Here is a 20,766-nt window from a genome sequence, read left to right on the forward strand (position 1 = left end):
AAATAAATTGTACGTTAAGAATTGTCGACTTGAGCTGTCGTTAATTTAATTAAGAGTTTTGATCAAAATTTTATCACTAAAAGGGTTAATTACACGGATTTCATTGTTTTAGTAAACAAATAAAACAATCCTTTCTGAGTATCCAATCACTGATTGTCAACCTATATTCAGTTCCGCTTAACCAATCACTTACTTTGTAAGAATCAGTTCACAGTGCTTTTCAAGATGGCAGAATGTTCGGAACGGGAGGAGAAGCCCTCTTCCCTTGATGAACCTGTATCTCTCAAAATATACGTGGAGAATGCTGGTAGTCATGAAATGCGGAAAAATTGCTATAATGATTTAAATAGCAAGAACCACGAATCCTCAATCGAGGTAGATTTTTAAGTTTAATATTACTTCATAGGCTTAGGCCAATGAATTTCTTCAATCCACCCCACTAAACATAGTTATAATGTTCATAAATTCAACACAGAAGTTTTTGAACTTTTCAAAGTAAAATTACAAAAATTGTTGGAAGTTTAATAATATGCATTTATTTAGTTTTCAACCCTTTTTTTATATAATATTTATGCTGAATCACTCCCGAGATTTGTTGCTGCAGTATTACTCATTCTTCATTCATGTCTCTGTAATAACTCTTAAGTCTTGTGACTCATTTGCACTTTATTGCTGCTATAGTTGCCTATTGTCAATTAAGTTGTGAAGTTTCCAAGAACTGAAGTATAATTTGTTTTTGGTGGACAACCCCATGTGGATTGTAAATACGTGTGGTACTATATTTTGACGTAAATTTCGGGCTCGTATGTTTATGCTATACTTTAGTTATTGCACATTTATTTACGCCTACCATATTTATAAGACTTAAATGTATTATTAAATTGTTCAAAGTAATGAGAAACTTTAAAAATTTATTGATATTTAAATATTTTTATCATTTCACGATTTCCTGTAAAAATCTCGACTACTATAGGCGATTACACATACGTTTTTATTAATCTGCTAATCAATTACCCTTAATAAACTTTCTTCTCCCTACTCTTAATTTAAATTGAGATTGTTGGTATTAATTAAGGGATGCATTATTTACTGTATTCCATTTATTATTTTTTATAATGTATTTTCTTACATTCGTTCATTTTTAATTTAAATCTCGAATCAATTGCGTAACGAGTAACTTTCCTTTTACCTGAAACTAAACACAAAAACTTTTTAGGTCAATAAATGTATTTGTAAGGATTAGTTTTCTAAAAATAATTTTGTGGCAAACTTTACAAAATTCAAACACTATCAAATTTTTCATATGTTTATCTGACTAGTTTGTTATTGTTTTCAATTTGTTGAATTTTTTTCCAATTATTGTTTTAAAGTTTATTTTTTAAAATTTTCATTTTGAAAGTACTTTTAAGATTTATTTGTGTATTTAGTTTATTTCTGAATGAATTTAAAATTGTAAGAAGGCAATCTATAATCAATTTTGGATTATAATCTATTTTTATGGTACATATAATATGTTCTTTAAATATTTTTTCTTTACACAAAAAAATGTAGTTTTCACTGTGCACAATGTAAGGTTGTATAATATAAGAAAAGGGTTTACATTAACATTTTTGTGTAACACAATTTTATCAAATTTTGATTATAAAGCTGGGGTCAAGGGTTTCTATTTTCGTTTAACATATTAAAAAGCACTGCTGAATGAGTTATTTTAAGTCCTTACAATAAATTTTTGGTTGAAGGAGATTAAAGTTTTGAATTGCTTAGTTAAATTTCATATTTTCATTTAGTTTCTGATTGCTCAATGAAATAGCTTTATTTTCAGATATAAATAAAATTGTTATCAATTAAAAAAGTAAAAAACATTGAATTTTTTGTGAAAGAGACTTCTTCAGATTGTTTCTATTTTATGAACAGTTTTTTATTTTTAATTAACTAAATTTTTTTCTTTTGTATACATCTGAATGTGAAATATAGTATTGTGGATATCTCATTTTAGGGCAATGCCTACATTAATGAACACCATGTTTGCTGACTTTAATATTTCAGTTGAAAAATATCAGCCAGTTCTAATTATTTTTGTTAAAGTAATTCTTAGTTCCATTAACACTTATTCTAATTTTTTGAAATTTTCTTAAATTTGATAAATTTTAAAAAATTAAAAATGGGATGTTACAACTGTATGTTACAATTTTATATTACGTCAAACAGCCAGTTTTAAATTTATGAAATAGTTTTTAAAAATTGCAAAAAGTGTAAGTGGTACAAAGTGACAATTATAACAAAAATTATCCTAACTGTTTGATTTTTTAATTTTAACTGAGTTTTTTGTATTTAAAGTCTGCAAATATTATTCATACTTCAAAAATGGTAAAATTGCTTTTTAATAGGTTCAATTCGACAAACATTTAAAACGATATAGTTATTTTGTTTGAGTCGGGTCTGTTTAGAAGAAATTTGGGTCCGTTAACGGACCCTTCACAAAATATCTTTTCATAAAAACGGACTTGATGACCTAAAAAATCTCATAAAAACGGACCCTTCACAAAATGATTTTTCTTTTAATCGGACCCTTCACAAATTTGTTTATCTTCATTATTATTTTGTTAATCGAATAAACCCTTTCCAGGGCAGAAAACAAGAAAGATGGATGTAAACGAATTAAGTTTTGTCTTCGGCAGACGATTCTTCCATTATTCGTCCGAAATGAATATTCTGCGTTCAGCAGTATAGGCTAAATACCAAATATTTGTATGTTGCATCTCTAATTTAGAAGCAGCAATTGTTGTTTATTTTTTAAAATTTAATTTTTTTAATTATAATTTTACAGTGTTGAGCATAATCTTGTATGTCTTTACAATTTAAAAACTCCTTGAAAAAGTTTTTTTTTGCAATAACGGACCCTATTTGCACAAATTCATAAAAGCGGACCCTGGTTGAAAGAATGTGAGTAATTTTTTCACAATTTCACGAAAAACGGACCTTTCACAAAATGTCTGAATAGACCCCTGTGAGTAAAAAGCATTGTGAAGAACATACAAGCCTTTTTACTACTTTATATTTTATTAAAATTTTCTCATGTTTTATGAGAATTTTTAATTCATGTGGAACAAAACTGGAATCTTTGTAATTTATAAATGTTCTCTAAAAATATGTATGAGTTTGATCTAATTATTTAATAAGAATTCAGAGTTCTCACTTGGAATTAAAAAAGACAGATTGCTTCCTCATAGAAAAAGGCACTCACTTATCACCGTTAAAATTTATCAAAATATGTAATGACTGAATTTGATTCTCAATTACTAAATTATCCTCTTATACTATTATTTTATGTGTGTGTTTCTTAAAGTAATTCTTACTCATCAGGGGTCTGTTTAGAAGAAATTCGGGTCCATTAACGGACCCTTCACAAAATATCTTTTCATAAAAACGAACCCTTCACAAAATAATTTATCTTTTAATCGGACCCTTCGCAAATTTGTTTATCATTGTTTCATTATTGTTTTGTTAATCAAATAAACCCTTCCGGGGGGGAGGGGGGAGAAAGACTGTTCGAGACAGTCTAAGTTTCCCTAAGTTTAAATTCCAAATGTAGTATGCTAAGAAAATATTTCAACTTTTACAAACATCGTGTGCGTTTTCTTATTAATATTAAATTATAATTTTTATTGTAAATAAATAATTGATGAATTTATACTTATTTATAAAATTAATTGAATATTATGTAAATAGAAAATAATTTCTGGCGATTTTTTATCTCTAGGTTGCCTAAAGGAAGTCATTTTGACTGGTTTTTAACTGCTTTTTAAAATTTTTTTTTGTTCTGCTCAATGCAGTATTATTCAATATTTTTTTCTTCATATTTTTAAACTTTTTATATTTTTATTCAATTTTCCAATTGCATATTTGATTTTTAACTCTTTTAAATAATATATTGAAAATAAAAAAAATGCAATTAAAAAATATTTCTTTAATTGGTTTTTTGCACACTAGCAATTTCTTCATGAAGTGATAAATCACAAATATTTTATGCACCTAACACTATTTGAACTAGTTTATAATGAAAACATAAATGAAACAGTTAAACCTGAATTGGACAAAATTGCCAATAATAAATGCTATTATGTGTAAAAGTAAAATAAAAAATTTACAAAAATGACTTTTTCGTATAAATTTTTGTTAATGATAAATTTAAAGCACGTTATTGTAATACAGACTTAGATAAATTAAACTTTCTGCAAACAGGTAATTTTAATTTTAAAAAAAATCTACAAGAAATTTATTAACCTTGTTTTTTATGTATAGTTTCAATCCTTTCCATTCTGATGAAATTGTTTGAAAATCGCTAATTTTTTTTTGAACTGCTTTAATTTTATAAAACTCCAGGCTGCGTAGCGTTTTTAAAAAGTGCTTAAAGGTGCTTGTTTTCAATTTTTGTTTTTTAAAAGCCCTTAAAGGCATTTTTTCCTTGGATGATTTTAAAAAGTGCTTAATTTTCCCTTTCTCAAAATTTGATTTTTCCCATATCATGTTGATTTTAGTTACGAATTATGCAAGAAGACACAGTTCACATTGTTCTATTCAACGTTTTCACAATTAATTCAACCCCAATCTACATCTGCGTATTGTCAGTCCGTAGCGTATGAAAATGCCATTCGTTTTACATGATTCAAAATTTCACAATTTTTGACAATTGTCATAAACAATGCAATTATTTTTGACATGACTGTTAAAACAAGATAAGACTGTCAATTGTCGAAAACTTTCCAACCCTGCCTAGTTATATTTTTTTAAAGTGCTTGAAAATATTTTTTGAGTGCTTGAAAAGTGCTTATTTTTGTTGAATAATTTGGCTACGCACCCTGTTACACATATTGGTATATATTTCTTTAAATTTAGCAGTTTGTCTTACGAAATTTTCTGATGTATCCTAATTCTCCAAAATTAACAGTAGGATAGAATATGAGAATTATGAATTTTTAAAAAAAAAAATTTTTTTTTTTCTTTCATGGTGATAAAGTTTCTGCAAACAGCATTCTCATATTCATGTCAATTATGCGTGGTATCTGGTGTAATATTGCATAAACATTAAGTTACATTAAAATAGTCCAACCACTTTTATATCATCTAGGTTTATAATAAAGTAGAAGGAAATAAGAATAGTATTTAGAAATATGAGTGAAGTGATTTAACGATAACAAGTAGAAGTTTTTAACTTTATACAAATTTAAACTTTTTGTCTTTAAAATACATCTCTGCATCTCAAAATATGTGCCAATTGTGTAAATATGTGCAAAATGATTTTTATACCTGGTGTATTTTCTGGTCTTCTATAGATAAAATGCTTCAAGGCCTATTGAGTAATTTTTTTAGTATCTATTGCTGTGGTCCCCAACTCTTGGGCCGCAGGCTGAGTGGTACTGGACAGTGGACGCTTTAGGCTAAAATTATGTAGTTTCAATTCAGATATTTACCATTTCCTGAGGGATAACCAGTGTAAAAATTCTTTTTTAAGGCTTTTTAACTTTGACTAAGGTTTCTAAGTCTTATTACAGTAGATAGCTAAGTGTATACAATAAAGTAATTTATTTTATAAAAAAAAAATATTTAACTCGTTTTGTACAGCATAATTTACTATTTACTGACATGTGGTCATACATATGTATTGGGTTGTTCGGAAAGTAATTTCGTTTTTCCGATTGAGGATTTAATTGTATTTTTTTCAATCCTAATTTCACACTTAAGCCGCATTATCATTATATGTTTTGAGAGCTGACATAGCAAGGCTTGTGTGTGAAGAAGTTCAAATAATTCTATGCAGTAGTTTTTGGTTGGTGCCCTTTTAAATATGGAGAGCAACAAGCAGCATTTTCGTCATAATTTACTTTTTTACTATAGAAAAGGTAAAAATGCTGTTCATGCCAGAAAGAAATTCACCGATGTGTATGATGAAGATGTGTTGACAGTAGGCCAGTGCCAGAATTGGTTTGCAAAATTCCGATTTAGCAATTTTGATGTCGAAGATGCACCACGTTATGGAAGGCCGGTTGAAGCTTATAAAGACATGATAAAGGCATTAGTTGATGCAAATCGGCGAATAACAACACACGAGATTGGTGAGAGGTTAAACTTATCAAATTCAACTGTTTATGGCCACTTGAAAGGCCTGGGTTTAACCTCGAAGCTCGATATATGGGTTCCCCATGTTCTCCAGGAGAAAAATTTGTGTCGTCGCATTGGCGTCTGTGATTCGCTTCTCAAACGTCACGAAAATTATCCATTTTTGAAGCGCATCATTACTGGGGCCGAAAAATGGGTTGTTTATAACAATGTTAAATGCAAGAGATCATGGAGCAAAAAAGATGAACCGGCTCAAAGTGTTTCAAAAGCCAATATCCATCAAAAAAAGGTGATGCTGTCTGTTTGGTGGGATTTTAAAGGAATAGTTTTTTTTTTTAGCTTTTACCGGATAACACAACAATTAATTCGGAAGTCTACTGTTGCAGCTGGACAAACTGAATGAGGCATTTCAACAGAAAAGGCCAGAATTAATCAACAGAAAAGGTATAGTGTTCCATCAAGATAATGCGAGACCTCATACAAGTTTGGTCACTCGCCAAAAGCTTTTACAGCTTGAATGGGATATTCTACCACACCCACCATATTCTCCAGATCTGGCACAGTCGGATTATTATTTGTGCCAGTCACTGCAAAATTTTTTGGACTGTAAAACCCTTACTTCAAATGAAGAGGTCAAAAATCACCTGGATCAGTATTTTGCCAGCGAAGACCAAAAATTTTATGAGCGTGGAATCATGCTACTACCAGAAAGATGGCAAAAGGTGTTGGATCAGAATGGCCAATATATAATTTAATAAAATATTTATTCATTGTACAAAAATTTTCTTTTGTTTACCCCCCAAAAAACGAAATTACTTTCCGAACAACCCAATAGTATAATTAATGTCTATTTATCATAACATTGTTTACTTGTATATGTTTAGTAATTAGTTCTCCTCAGTTTTTTTTTTGCGAAATTGGTGATCCTTTGAACTAAAAAGTTTGGGAGAATCTGATCTATTGAATAGTGTCTTCAAAAAGTAGAGCGATTTCAACAAAGGGTTTTTTTTTTTGTTTTCATATCAGTGGATGATTTCTGACACACGGAGTCAAAATAGATCCAGGAATGTCTCCTAAGTTGTTGAAAATTACGAAATTAATTATTTAAGATTTTATTGGTTTAGTTAGTCTTATGGACTTATTTGAAATATACATATAAAGGATTATCACATGAAAACTATAAACTGTATTACCTGATAATTTAAAAACTTCATTTACTTTCAAATATTGGAGATGGTAATAAAAGTTTACATGTCTCGAGTGCTCGAAAATAGATGCCTATTCTCAAGACTCACCAGGCCCGACTGAATGAAGTTACTAACGAAAATATAATTTTATTTTCTTAAAATTCTTTTATTTTCTATTTTTTTTGTCAGCAAGTTTAAGTTTTCTGTTTTAAATCACTTTTGTTTCCTCATGCAGGTCTGGTAAGTCTTAAGAATAGGTGCCTATTTTTGAGCACTCGAAACATATCAACTTTTATTACCATCTTCATAAGTAAATAAAGTTTTTAAATCATCAAGCATTTCTTTCTGCTTCAGTTTCTTGGGATTATTAATTTAATTTTTAAACTCTATTGTTCTTATGCACTCGTAAGGTTTGATTTTCATTTTAAAACCTATAACATTCTGGTTGTGTAAGGTAATGAACTCTTAAGGCTCACATGGGAATTGTTATTGGCAAAAAAGTTTAATTATGTTTTAGATATTTTTATATAAAGATTTTAAATTATTAAATGTTTTTTTTTTATGTAGTTTAATATTTTTGCTTAGATTTTAGCATATTTCAAATATTCTAATATTTTGTTATTGCCATTTTTTTGATAATTCTAATTATGGTATTTATTTTCAGTTAACTGAAGGTTCAAGAACAGGGGATTTGAAAACATTAACTGATGCAGAATTTCTTCATTTGCTGAAAGAAGCTACTACTTTTAATCAGCCATCTCAACCAGAAAGTGTACTGTTGAAACAGTTGAGGAAAGAAGTGTCAGCAATTCCAGAAACCAGCAGCAATGTGACATATGTTGCCAACAGCTCTTCGAGATTTGTACCCAAATCTAACACTGACAATTGTGACCTTCCAGACATTTCTTATGAAAGCAATTATACCTGTCCTACTTCCCAAAGAACTAGAAAACAAAAGCATAATAAAAGTGATTCTAAACCTAGTTTAAATTTAAACGCATTAGAAAAAAATCCTAATCGTTCTCAGTCACTAAAAGACTTAAGTTCTGATTCCGTTAAATCAAAACAAAAATCTCACAAATCTCAAAGGACGCTCTCTCTGTCATCTGAAGAAGCTATTGCTCTTATTTCAGACTCTTTCACCTCAAAACCTTCAAAAAAATCCAAGCAATCTAATAGTTCCAAGAGTGAACTGAACAAAACAAATAGAGGCCCATCCAAAGTGCCTCCAAGTTCTGAATCTTTGATTACATTAGAAATAGATGATGTTAATAGCAAAGGACCTCATTCAAGTAATTGTGAAAGTTTGCCTTATCAGTTGTTAGTCAATGAAACTGCCATTTCATTACCATCCAGTAGAAAGAATTCAAGTAGTGAGAAAAGTGCAATAGACTGTCCTGTGGAGATTGAAATGGAAGAAATCAAATCAGATAAAGATACTAAAAATGACAAAGCATTGTCTAGTAATAAAGAGTTAAAAACAAAAAATGGTCCTCAGCAGAGCAACAGTAAATTTTATGTTGATTATACTAATGATGTAGATGCAACTGTCGCATTTCCACTAAAGGTTTGTACAGTTTTAATAATTTTTCTTGTATTTCTGAGAGTGTGCCAATGGTTGAAACCAGGTCCATTTTTTTTAAAAAAATTGATTTAAATAATCTAACTTAAAAATATAATAGGGGAAATATTTCTGTACAGGTACCTGCATCAAAATAATCAAGCAGTGGTATACCAGAAACTAAATATAACAGACACTTCAAAGATAAAACTTTTAGTTATTCCCAAGCAAACCTCTGCATGATTTTTTAAAAATTTGTGAAAGTTGAAAGTCTTTTTGGCGTTTGTAGTTGTTATGAACAGGTACCGATATTGAAATATCCCTTCAATTGATTATAATAATTTTTTATGGTTATTAAGTACCATAATGACTTTATGCAGGATTTCATCAAGTATCATTTAGAGTGGACCCTAACCTTTTGTTTAGTTCAGACAAATAAGCATTTAAATTTTTTTTGTCAAATAAGGTATATTTTTTGCTTTTATTTATAAAATTTTTTTTATTGTGGCATTTTTTAGATGTGCACTACAGTTGATAAAATGATGTTTTTTATTATTGGGTGAGTGCAAAAGTTCTACCCGTTTTTATTACTCATGAAGAGCAAATAAATGCAAAATGAACATTACCTATTGTGCATAATCCCCATTGCTATTCATGACCTCTTGCCATCTTTCTGGTAGGAGATGAATCCCACTGCATTAAAATGTCAGCACTTTCTAGTCCAAAAAGTCTTCGATGGCTGTTTTCACAGCATTAAGATCGAAGATTTTCTGACTGAAGGAATTGTTCAATGCATAAAATAATCAATCAGTTGGTGCCAATTCAGGAGAATAGGGAGGGTGAGATAAAGATTTCCAACCAAAGGCCAGTAACTTTCGGCGAGTGATGACAGCAGCATGTGGCTTAGCGTTGTGATGAAGTATAACATAGAGATGCTTAATGAGACCTGCCCGCTTTGCTACCAAATTTGAATGCAGGATGTCTAACTGAAGACCCTGCACATCCCACCACAGACTCAATAACACCTAGGCATGAAGTTCAGCTTGCGAAGTCGATGCAGACGGATCAGAAAGACGACAGTAATACTACACTTACGTTACGATACATAACCCACTTCTGATCTCCTGTCACAATTCGTGTCAAGAATAGGTCGTTTTTGCTCTGTGAATGCAAGTAAACAGGTGGCTTTTTTGTCACCCCCTTGATTAGCTGTCAGGTTATGTTATGATCCAACTTTCTCATAAAATCCAACTTAATCAGACGTCTCTATACCATTGTCTGGTGTGCGTTGGTCTCCACTAATTTTTGCCTGGTTGGGTTCAGGTTGTTCTTTTTGGCTTGGTCAGTATAGTCTTCTACATGTGATGACCGTCCTCTCCTAGCCTGATCTTGTCAGCTTCTGTCTCCTTCCTTAAATTTACTTACATTGCGACATGCTGCAGCTGCTGTACTCTTTTTATCTAACTTTTATACAAACAATGTCTTATATACTCCCTGCTTTTCAAATTACACCTTTCTGAGATTATTTTTTAGATGATTAATTTTGTGAGAAACTATGCATTTATATGTGAGGCATTCACACGAGTTTGATTGACCGACAAGTTCCTTCATTACAATGTCATATATGACGTCAATTTCATTGCAAATTTGCATATACAAAAAACTGGTAAAACTTTCGCTCTCACCCAATATATTAAGTATTTTTATTTATATGAATTTTTTTACGAACTTGAGCTTATGAATTTGAGATTGTATTTCTTACCTGAAGACTGTCCTATTATTTGAAACTTGAAAAATTTGTGTCCGATTGCCATTAGAATGTTAACTTGAAAGATAGATTTTCAGCCCTGAAGTTGTGTCCATTCATTAGAATATTCCTGTAGTTGAGAGGATTTCTATGCCTAAATAAACAATAAGTTCCAGCTACTTCTGGGTAGTGATCTGCAAGAAACTGTGAAAAAAAATCTTATAAGACTATCTCAAAAGTGTGTAATTTGTAGCCATTCCTGGGACAACTTCAGCACATTTTTTAAAATTCTTGAAAGTTTAAAATCTTTTTGCCACCTTGGCCATTGTATTTTGCACAGATATTGACATGGAAATATCCCTCTCTAGTTGCCAGAATGATTAAGGAACTATAAAAAAAGTAAAATTGTTACTGGAATTCCTATTTTATTTCAGTAATAAATTTAGGAAGCATAACTTTTGTTTTAAAATTCCTCTAGCTATTGTTAACATTAGTGTCAAAGTAAAACAGAGAAGTAGAAGTGTATGAAAAATTTATCTTTGGCAGACATAATGTCTCTTTTATAAATAGTTATAAGTCTTTACGAGATTTGATACCATTAAACAAATATCTTTAAATGGTGCCTCTGTAGAATTCCTGCTTACAGGAAAGTCAAATTTTTCATATGAATACAGTGTTTTCATCATAGAAAAAAAAATGGGTGAGAATTTCTCACCCTTTCTTAAACACAGGGTGAGATTTCTAAAAAAAAACACAAAAACTCTTGAAAAAAAAATCATTTCTTTAATTATAATACATTTTTAACGTCTTCTACTTTTTAAAGCATTGAATATTTTTGATGCATCATCATAGAAGATTTCGCCTTTACAAGGTATTTGTCCATCTTGCATAAGTGCATAAAAAATTTGAACGTCTTACATGAAGAAACCTTATCTACGGTAAACGCGTGGTTGCAGAGAAATGTGTTCTGAAAGGGGTTCCATGGTTGTGTTCTGTTGCTCGAAAAGGTTCTGAACAATACTGGTAAATAGGGAAGCTAGATAATGGGGCAGATGTTGAAAATAATGAAAGATCCAGTATGAAAAGTGAAACGGATTTTATTCTAAATGGCGTAATTCGAAGCTTTTTCCTAAATGCGGGAGATTAGTGAATTCTGAAATTAATTTATAGAATGCTCGAATTTCTCGCGGTAATAATTATTTAATGCGAAAAATGAAAAAATTATGCGAGATTCTCACGTTCTCGCGGTGTAGTGAAAACACTGGAATATTCGTGACACAGACGGCCGGTGGCTGAGTGGCAGCCCGCGCCACGGGTCCTGGGTTCTCTCCTCGGACCGGGCAAGGTTGACTCAGCCTTTCATCCCTTCAGTGGGTCGAAAAATGAGTACCAAGCATGCTTGGGAACTAAACACTGGGGGTTTCGCGTTCGGCTGACCATCTAACCGGAACATCTGCAAGGCTGTGGCACAGTAGGCCTTGGCCCTTTATGGGCTGTCGCACTACTGAGTTTAGTTTAGTAGTTGTGACACATCCGTATGGACACCAGCAATTCCTAAAAATTATTTTGTTATCCATCTAAAAATTTATTTTTTAATGTGATTTTAATCAGTATTAATATTTTTCCAAATACCTATGCCATTAAATTAGAAAGAGTAAATTTCATTTAAAATTTAAAGAAGGATGCTTAAAAGTTAGGGAATTTAAAATGCTCACTTATGGCAATGTATTTTTTCTTTCCTTTGAGTACGTAGCTAGGAATAATTCGAAATATTAGATAATTATAACAATTTTCACCCTACCATTTCTATTCGATCAGAATATTGAAATTTTATTATTCATATTTAGTCGAATATTTTCTTATATATTTAGCTATTTAACGTTTATTTATATTTAAAAATCTAATTAAAAAAAATTTTCAGTTTCTGAAGGAAAATAGTTCTTTTCGGTTAGTTGGACGCAGTTTAATTCTCCAATTTTTTATTTTATTTTAATTTTATTAATTTGTTGGATGATGCTATTTTGTTTAGTGTTCAAAAATAAATAGGAAAATAAAGTTAAATAGTTGGAATTTATTTCTCTAACATACCAGAAAGTAGTGTAAAATCATTTAAGTTTCATTAAATTTTCTCTAGGAGGATAAAACTGGCAATTAGTTTTCTTTGTTCATTCATAGGGCTTCATTCCTTCTTACTGAATTTGGATCAGACTCAGAAAAAACTGAAATTGATAAAAGCTTTTACTTTTAAAAGAAATTGAAAAAGAGTAATTCAGCAATTTTGTTGTGAAAAGCTGAAAAAAATTCACTTGAAAATAACCAATCTTTAATTAAATGAATGGCCGGTAATAATTATTTCATTTCTTATAAAAATTCCACTACAACATGGTGAAAGTTTCTTAGAGTTATTAAAATTGGAATTTTCAATTGGTTCAAAATTTATTTTCTTTAACAATTGCGTGTTTTATATTTTGTGTTATTGTAAACATACTTGCTGTATAATGATACTATTTAGTAGGTATTTATATTTTTAAATTAAGCTTCAATATAAATTATATTTTTAATCTTAAAATACAAGTAAGATGTATGCTGGCAGTATGTATAGGGCAAAATAAACAGTTAACAAGATTAAATTAAACAGTAACATAATGCAACTAAATATTACCAATTGTAATTAAAGGGTCAGTCAGTTAATGGTCAATCAGTGTTTTCACTACAGCGCGAGAACGCGAGAATCTCGCATATTTTTTTATTTTCTCGCATTAAAAAATGATTAACGCGAGAAGTTCGCGCACTGAATTTATCAATTTTAAAATGCACGAATTTCTTGAATTTTGGAAAAAATTTAGTCTTCCGCCATTTTGAAAAAGACATGAAAACAGCTACGACAAGTGTTGAGAAAAAAAGTGAGTTCTTTATAAGTTGTTTAAAGTTATCTCTAGTTTTCGCTGTTAATGAATTACCAAACTCCCTCATCGACAATTTAGAGCAATTTGTAAAAGTTTAAGTCTGTGAAAACTAATCTGGAAGACCTGACAAAGAGTATGAACATGGAAATAACTTCAACGAACTTCACTATTCCATAACAGAAATAAGTGAAGAACCTATGCTGGCAGATGTAGAGGATAGGAAAGTGTGTGCACAATGCTACAAATTTAATTAGTGATTCCGAATAGTTCAGCATCTATTGCAAGGTTATTTAGCCCCCCAAGCCGAATTAAAACAAAATATCGTAACAGATCGATTGGTAAGCATTTGAGCAAACCTAATGAGAATAGCTAATGAAAAAGTAGATACAGAACATTTTCCATATGATAATGCAGCAAAAATATTCAATGTTCAATGGTTTAGAAATCAGAAGATGTTAAAAATTTATTATAATTAAAGAAATATTTTTTTTAAAAGTCTATTCGGGTTTTTTTAATTTTTAGAAATCTCACTTAACTTTTTGAAATCTCACCCTGTTTTTGAGAAAGGGTGAGAAATTCTCTCCCATTTTTTTTCCTGCAATGAAAACACTGGGTCAATCATCACTTTTTTTCTCAAAAATGTTTATATTTTTTATATTTTTTTTTATGTTTTATATTTTTTTTATGTTTTATATTTTTTTTTTATGTTTTATATTTTTTTAATATATATGAATTGTAGTGACCATAATATGAATCTTGTCATATTTACCATGTTTTGAAAATGGTTGAAAAGAATTTTCTTTCATTATTTATATGAACATTTTTCTTAATTACATGAATTATAAATAAAAATTTTATGATATTCTAAAAATTACTTTATTTGACGGTTGTTTCTCAATTTTTTTTGAAATTTATAAATGAATCTTGTAATATTTATCATATTTTGAAAATGGCTGAAAAGAATTTTCCTACATTATTTTTATTGTTTAAAATTTTTAATTTTTAAGATTGGTCATATGTTAAAAAAAGTGGCCATGTTTTTATTTTTTTTTTTTAAATCACTGTTAAAACTTTAATTAGTCACAGGCCAATAGCTAAATTTCTTAATTTTGCCCTGTAATTTGTTGTAGCTAATGTGCAAAATATAGCCTTTTTTTTGTGTATAAACTCTACATATTTTACCTTTTGATTAAAGAAATTCTATTTTTTAAATAATGTAATATTTGACTTATTTTATTATAAACAAAATTTTGTTTGTTGAATGAAAAATAAGTATCTCTGATGATCTGATGTAATCTTTTGTATATCTAAAAATGAGGTCTGAAATTATGTTGATATTTTCTTGTAAAAGTCTGAGACATTGAATAGGGAGAACCAAACATATATTGTAACTATCAAGATTCTAGATTTTAGCCAATTTTTACTAAAATGATTGTATTAGGCTTGAAATATAGTCAGTGTCCAAAGGTATCAGATTCAGAATGGTCACTCGGTGGTTCATTTCCAAGAAGTTGTAATACAATGCTTTCTCTCATCGAAATTCCTTCAAATTGTTGCAATACTTATTTATTTACACTTTTCATGTCAAATGAACTATTAATTATAGCTAGTCAATTTAATGATCATACGATAATATTTTATCCCAATGATACATTCTAAAACCTCTTTTTCTATTCTTAATTTGCATTATAGATAATATAGATATTTCATTAGCCCTCTGCAAGTTCAAAGTTAGAGTAAGCTTTATTGTTAAATCTTACACATTTTATTGGCTAAATGTTTAGAACCATCTAGTAGATATAGTACTATTTAAAAATTGATATATTGCCTACAATTCAGAAAATGAATGCGAGTAAAAAATGTGGAATATGTATGTTTAATTTTTATCAATAGCCTTTCTAAAACCATTTAGCATTCAAAGACTGAGTGTTCTCTTTATTTGGGAAAACAAATGTGGAATATCTGCCACGATTTTACGAACTTACCGTTAAAATTTTTCATCTTTTAAATTAGTTTGACGAATGTAAAATCTAGTGTGTAAAAAAAATCTTTCAATTATTAAAAATTTGATCCTTATTTATAGCTTATTTCAAGCGTTGATGAACAAACTGAAGGTCTAACTGATCAATTCAAAAGACAAGTGTTTCCTATGGTTCCATGGCCCAAACCTGTACAAGTACAGTCTTTTTTCAGTTCATTGCCTATGGAGGGTGATTCATTTAGTTCTAGAAGTATGTTATGTATATGTTATAAATAAAATAAGATTAATTTTTTTACTGATTGAAGTTATTACTGATACTACTCAATCTTTTGTAATTTAAATGCAGTAAGAAAATACACTCAAAATTAAAACTTATTGCAGCCCTATCGCAATGTTTTTACTTGCATTAACCTTTCTATCCTTTTGTTAAGTATTTACATACCAGATTATTTGTTTTGGGAAATTTTGGGGGACAAAATTAAGATAGCATATAATTCAAAAAATAAATAAATTGTCTTTGCAGAATAAAAAAAAATCATAATTTCAGGGTGTCCTGCAATAGGAAAAAATGGGAATTATCAGACAATTTTACTGATTCAGAGAATTTCTCTAAGTTTTAAAACAACAGGCGATTACTGAATGGTACAATCAGTGAGGACGCTTCACTAAAGAAGTTTTCTCCTACATTTCTTAGGCCTGAAGTTTCCAATCTTTTTTTTCATCTGTAATTCATCGTTTTCCTATGGTTTTTCAAATTCCGATATATTTAATACTTTATTATGACACGCAAATTTCGAATTCGAGCTACTTTTTTTAAACGTTTTCGTAAAAATTCCATCGTAATTTCATGTCTTTCTGATGTTTATTTTTAAATTATTTTCGGAAATTTTCAGCCCCTTATCCGTGGTTTTTCATTTTCCGATATTTTTTACACAATGTTTTTAAGATGTGCGAATTTTGAATTCAAGTAGTTATTTTTTGACGCTTTCGATACTTGACGGTTATATCATAATTTCACATTGTGATAGATATTTGGCAGTTACTTATATATTTTTTTCCTCTTTACACATAGTTTTCCAAATTGTGACATTTTAAATACTATGTTATTACAATGTATGAATTTCTAATTTTGAGTTATCACTTTTTGTCTTGTGTTTAACTCATAACGATTCCATCGTAATCTCACGTGTGGCAATTGTTCTTTCACAAGTTATTTACCATTTTCCAGCCTCTTTGGGATAGTTTTTTTAAATTCCAGTATTTTGGAATATTTTACATGAGAATTTTGTATTTGAGTTATCCCCTTTTGACGTTCAATTCATGATGTTTCTTTTATAACTTCATATCCTTGAATGCATAATTTTTCAGCTGTTATCATTTTTTGACTCTTTTTACATGTTTTTTAATACGTTATTATGACATGGGATTGAATTTGATTTGTCACTTTTTGACACGTTCGATTCCTCCTTAAACCCATCTCTTTTTCCCGATTTTTTTCCTTCTAAATCTGATATTCTTTATACAATATCATAACGACAAGCTTGTATTCCGAACTTAATTAATCACATTTGTTTCTCTCAGTTCGCAATGATGCTGTCGTAAATCTACGAATTAAGTTAAATTTTCCCTGCAAAACAATTTGATAAAAATGAAAGTATTAATTTATATTTTTTGGATACATAAAGTTTTTATTTTCCAGATGAGAAGCAACTTCAAGACATAAATGGAAATCCTTTTACTCGACCTTCTAGACCGTCTAGCCTTGCATCCTTTGTGTCAACTACTCTACTGGACTACAATAATTCTAGTTTGATCTCAGAACCTAAAAATCGAAAAAATAAACGTGCTAAAAATGCTGTGGACAACTCAGTCCGATCTGAAGACATAGCCGGCTATAGAGGTAAAGAAGATATAGATTCTTTATTGGAGTACATAAATTCATCAGACAAAAATAAAAAATCTACAGTCAAAAGCCCACAAAATCAATTGTTATCAAACAAAAATAGCATGTTTCATGATCATGACAAGAAAAAATCAATCAAAGATTTTAAAAATTGTCAGAAAAACTTAATAAATTCTGAAAAGAAGAAATTAACCCGATGTAATTCTTTAGAAAGTATCCCACACACTGAAAAAGATAAGCCATTGACCTATTCATACGAAGCGGGTGATACTCGAATGGAATCTCCACCGAAAGATGCCACTGTTGCTAAACAGTTAGATATCAACAGTAATGTAGAAAAACGTTTATCTTATTTAAATGAAAAAAGTAATAACGCTAGCAGTACTGAAGAAATATGTACTCAAAATTTGAATTACACCTTTCCAGAAGTTTCAAGTTTTGCTGCTGACTTCTACTCTACTGCTAATGTTTCTTCTCAGACGAATGAAGAGTCTGGTTTCCACGTAGTGAAGAAAAGACACAAACGGAAACAAAGTAAACGGTCTGATAGTTATAGGTGGAGGAATGGTCAGATACAACATAAAAATGGAATGATGATACCTCTTGCGGATAGTAAATGCGGGAAGCAGGATTCGCGTCGCAAGTCTACGAGTAGCGTGCCCCATTCTGAGCATACCTCTAACGATAATTCTGATGCAGATAGTGTTCACTCTCTTCCCGTTGTTAGTTCGAACCTTCCGACTCAGACCGGGACTCTTCCTCATACGACTCCATCGTCATCGTCATCCACACCTCAGGCGTCGTATGCAGATATAGCTAGAATGCCTATCACAAAGCTCAATTCACCTGTACCATGCATGATTTCTTATAGTGGACAAAACAAGCAGCAAGGTGGTGATATGGAAAAGATAGATTCAACTACCGTTCCTCATACAAGTCGTAAAGTTTCAGAATCCCATGAATCTTCCAAGTCACTTAACAAGGAATTATCTTGCGCAGCTGGGGAGGACAAGCGAAGCGGGCCTGAAAGTACAATACAAACTCATGTTAAATCAACTAGAGAAATAAACACTCAAACCGAGCCACAGGGTTCAGACACCGCTAGTTCACATGTTAAAAAAACTGACACAGGCCATGTCTGTAGTAATTGCCTTTTGCCACAAAGTGAATGTTCTTGTTTGAAACAGCCATCTAGTGTTCGACGGAAAACAAAAAGTGCTGACATTCCTCCGGTTATCATGGATAACATGCCTCCAGAAACTAATTCCTGTAATTTTACATTCGGATTTGGCATCGATGAAGTCCTTCGAATGACACCTTCAGAAAGTTTGCCTTGCCCTAAGAAAATCATTAATGAAGATTATGTTGATAAGTGTGATTTTAAAAATACTGAGACTGTAGATAAATCTATAGCTTTAAATGAAGTTTCAAATGCTAGTAGTGACTCTTATTCTAAATGCTCATTAACTCCAGATGCAACACAAACTATTCTAAGTCAAGATCTCCCCAAGGAAAAATCTAGTCAGCGAAAAAAAGTCACTTATGGTTCTTCTGGAAAAAGTTTAGTTTATTGTGAGACTGAAATTAATTCAGAGAAATTTAATTCTTCACAATTCTCAAATTTCATGGAAAGTGGTAAGTTGAAAGTATTTAACTCTATTTTTATTGCTTGTAATGAATATTTGGCTCTTCTACTGGATGTTCTTCCAAATATTTATATTTCATTTATCTGAATATGTCTGAAGTGAAAAATTATACTATTTTTAATGTAAATTTAAATATTTTTAATGAAGAATAATGTAAAGTTTTTATTTAAGGAAAAGGTCAGGTTTTTATTATGGTAAAGAAGGGCTCCGTTTACTAGCAGTTGCTGACTCAATGTTATAAAACTAATATACCTATATGGTTATATTACGTTATGCGGCTTTTCATATTTACATCAAAAATAAACATCAGACTAAATTAAATACCTGTGTGAATATATATTTATATAATTATTTATGATGTAGAAATAAAACACAATTTATATTTTGAAATATTTAAATTATTTTCAGTTATAGGTAAAAAAAAATTCAAAATTAAAAAAAAAAACTTTCATTATTTTCTTGTAGAATAACAGAGAAAGCAGAAACTAACGAAATATTTTGAAAATTATCTAAAAATTGTAAATTCTGAAACAGCAAAAAATTATGTTTTATGATGAACAATTACACTGTCAGTACATGAATGCAAAGCACAACACAACATGTAAATTTGAAATTTTAAAATTTTTAGAGCCAGGCACTTTTCCATTTGAAAAATCTTAAAACTGAAACCTAACCTACCCGTAGAATAAAATTAAGACAATTTTTTTGCAAATGCATGGATTTCGGTGTAAAAAACAAACTATTTTTCATTGTTTTATAATTTCCAGACATCAAGGAATATTTCCCATCCTCCAGATATATTTCCCATTCTAATTACAAAAAAAAAAAAAAAACTCCTTCTTTCTAGCAGGGTTTGTTGATTTAAATTAGCTTGATTTAAATCAATATTTAAACCATGATTTAAATCAAATGATTTTTTTTTAAAAAAATGATTGATTTAAATCAACAGATTTTTTTAAATATATATATTGATTTAAAGAGTTTAAAAACAGTGTTTTAAATTATTGATACTTTTATTTTTTTTCTTTGTTTTAAAATGTATTATTGTTGTATTAATTAATTTTAGCTTATGAAATTACTTTCTTTCTTGGTATGTGTTAAATTCCAACACTTTTGAAATTACATTTATAAGAATCTTTTGATTCTTGAGATTGAAAGTACAGATTAAAGTAAACATTTAAGTATTTTTTTCACATAATATGTTTATAGTATCTTTAACAATATCAGATTTTCGATAATGAAATTTTGTGAAAAAAATTTCAATGAGTACAGAGGTTTTTGTAAAAATTTTATTTAGCTTAACTTATCTGATGTAGGATTAAAAATATATAGATTAAATATTTATTGATGAATGACTACATTTATAAAATCTGTAACATTTATTTTGTCATTTTAAAAATCAGGAGTAAAAAAGAAAAGAAATCACCATTTTAAGTTAAAATTATGGTTTGGTAATTGAAACTTTGTTTTAATATTTAAAGTATTCTTTAAATTTTCTATTTCATCTAGTCTTTAAATTTCAATCATGCATTTGTTTTAAAATAGTTGCTATGCAATCAAAGCTATGTATTATAATGAAAAATTGTTTTGGGTAGTTTATTTGAATAAAAATAAAAAAAATTTGATTTGAATAAAAAAAAATCTGATTTATTTGATTTTTTTTTTTTTTTTTTTTTTTTTTTTTTTTTTTTTTTTTTTTTTTTTTTTTTTTTTTTTTT

General features: G+C 29.5%; 1 protein-coding gene across 1 annotated transcript in view; it reads left to right on the forward strand.

Moving 5' to 3' along the window:
* LOC107450381 (serine-rich adhesin for platelets) overlaps positions 1–20,766 on the forward strand; it is a 30,807-nt gene continuing 10,041 nt past the window's right edge. Inside the window, exons 1-4 of the mRNA XM_043040025.2 lie at positions 1–375; positions 7,969–8,871; positions 15,602–15,749; positions 17,199–19,037. Of these exons, the coding sequence (XP_042895959.1) occupies positions 226–375; positions 7,969–8,871; positions 15,602–15,749; positions 17,199–19,037 (3,040 nt within the window). The 5' untranslated portion in view covers positions 1–225. The remainder of the gene's footprint in view (positions 376–7,968; positions 8,872–15,601; positions 15,750–17,198; positions 19,038–20,766) is intronic.

This window comes from Parasteatoda tepidariorum, chromosome 4, assembly GCF_043381705.1.
Source record: "Parasteatoda tepidariorum isolate YZ-2023 chromosome 4, CAS_Ptep_4.0, whole genome shotgun sequence".
Lineage (NCBI taxonomy): Eukaryota > Metazoa > Arthropoda > Arachnida > Araneae > Theridiidae > Parasteatoda > Parasteatoda tepidariorum.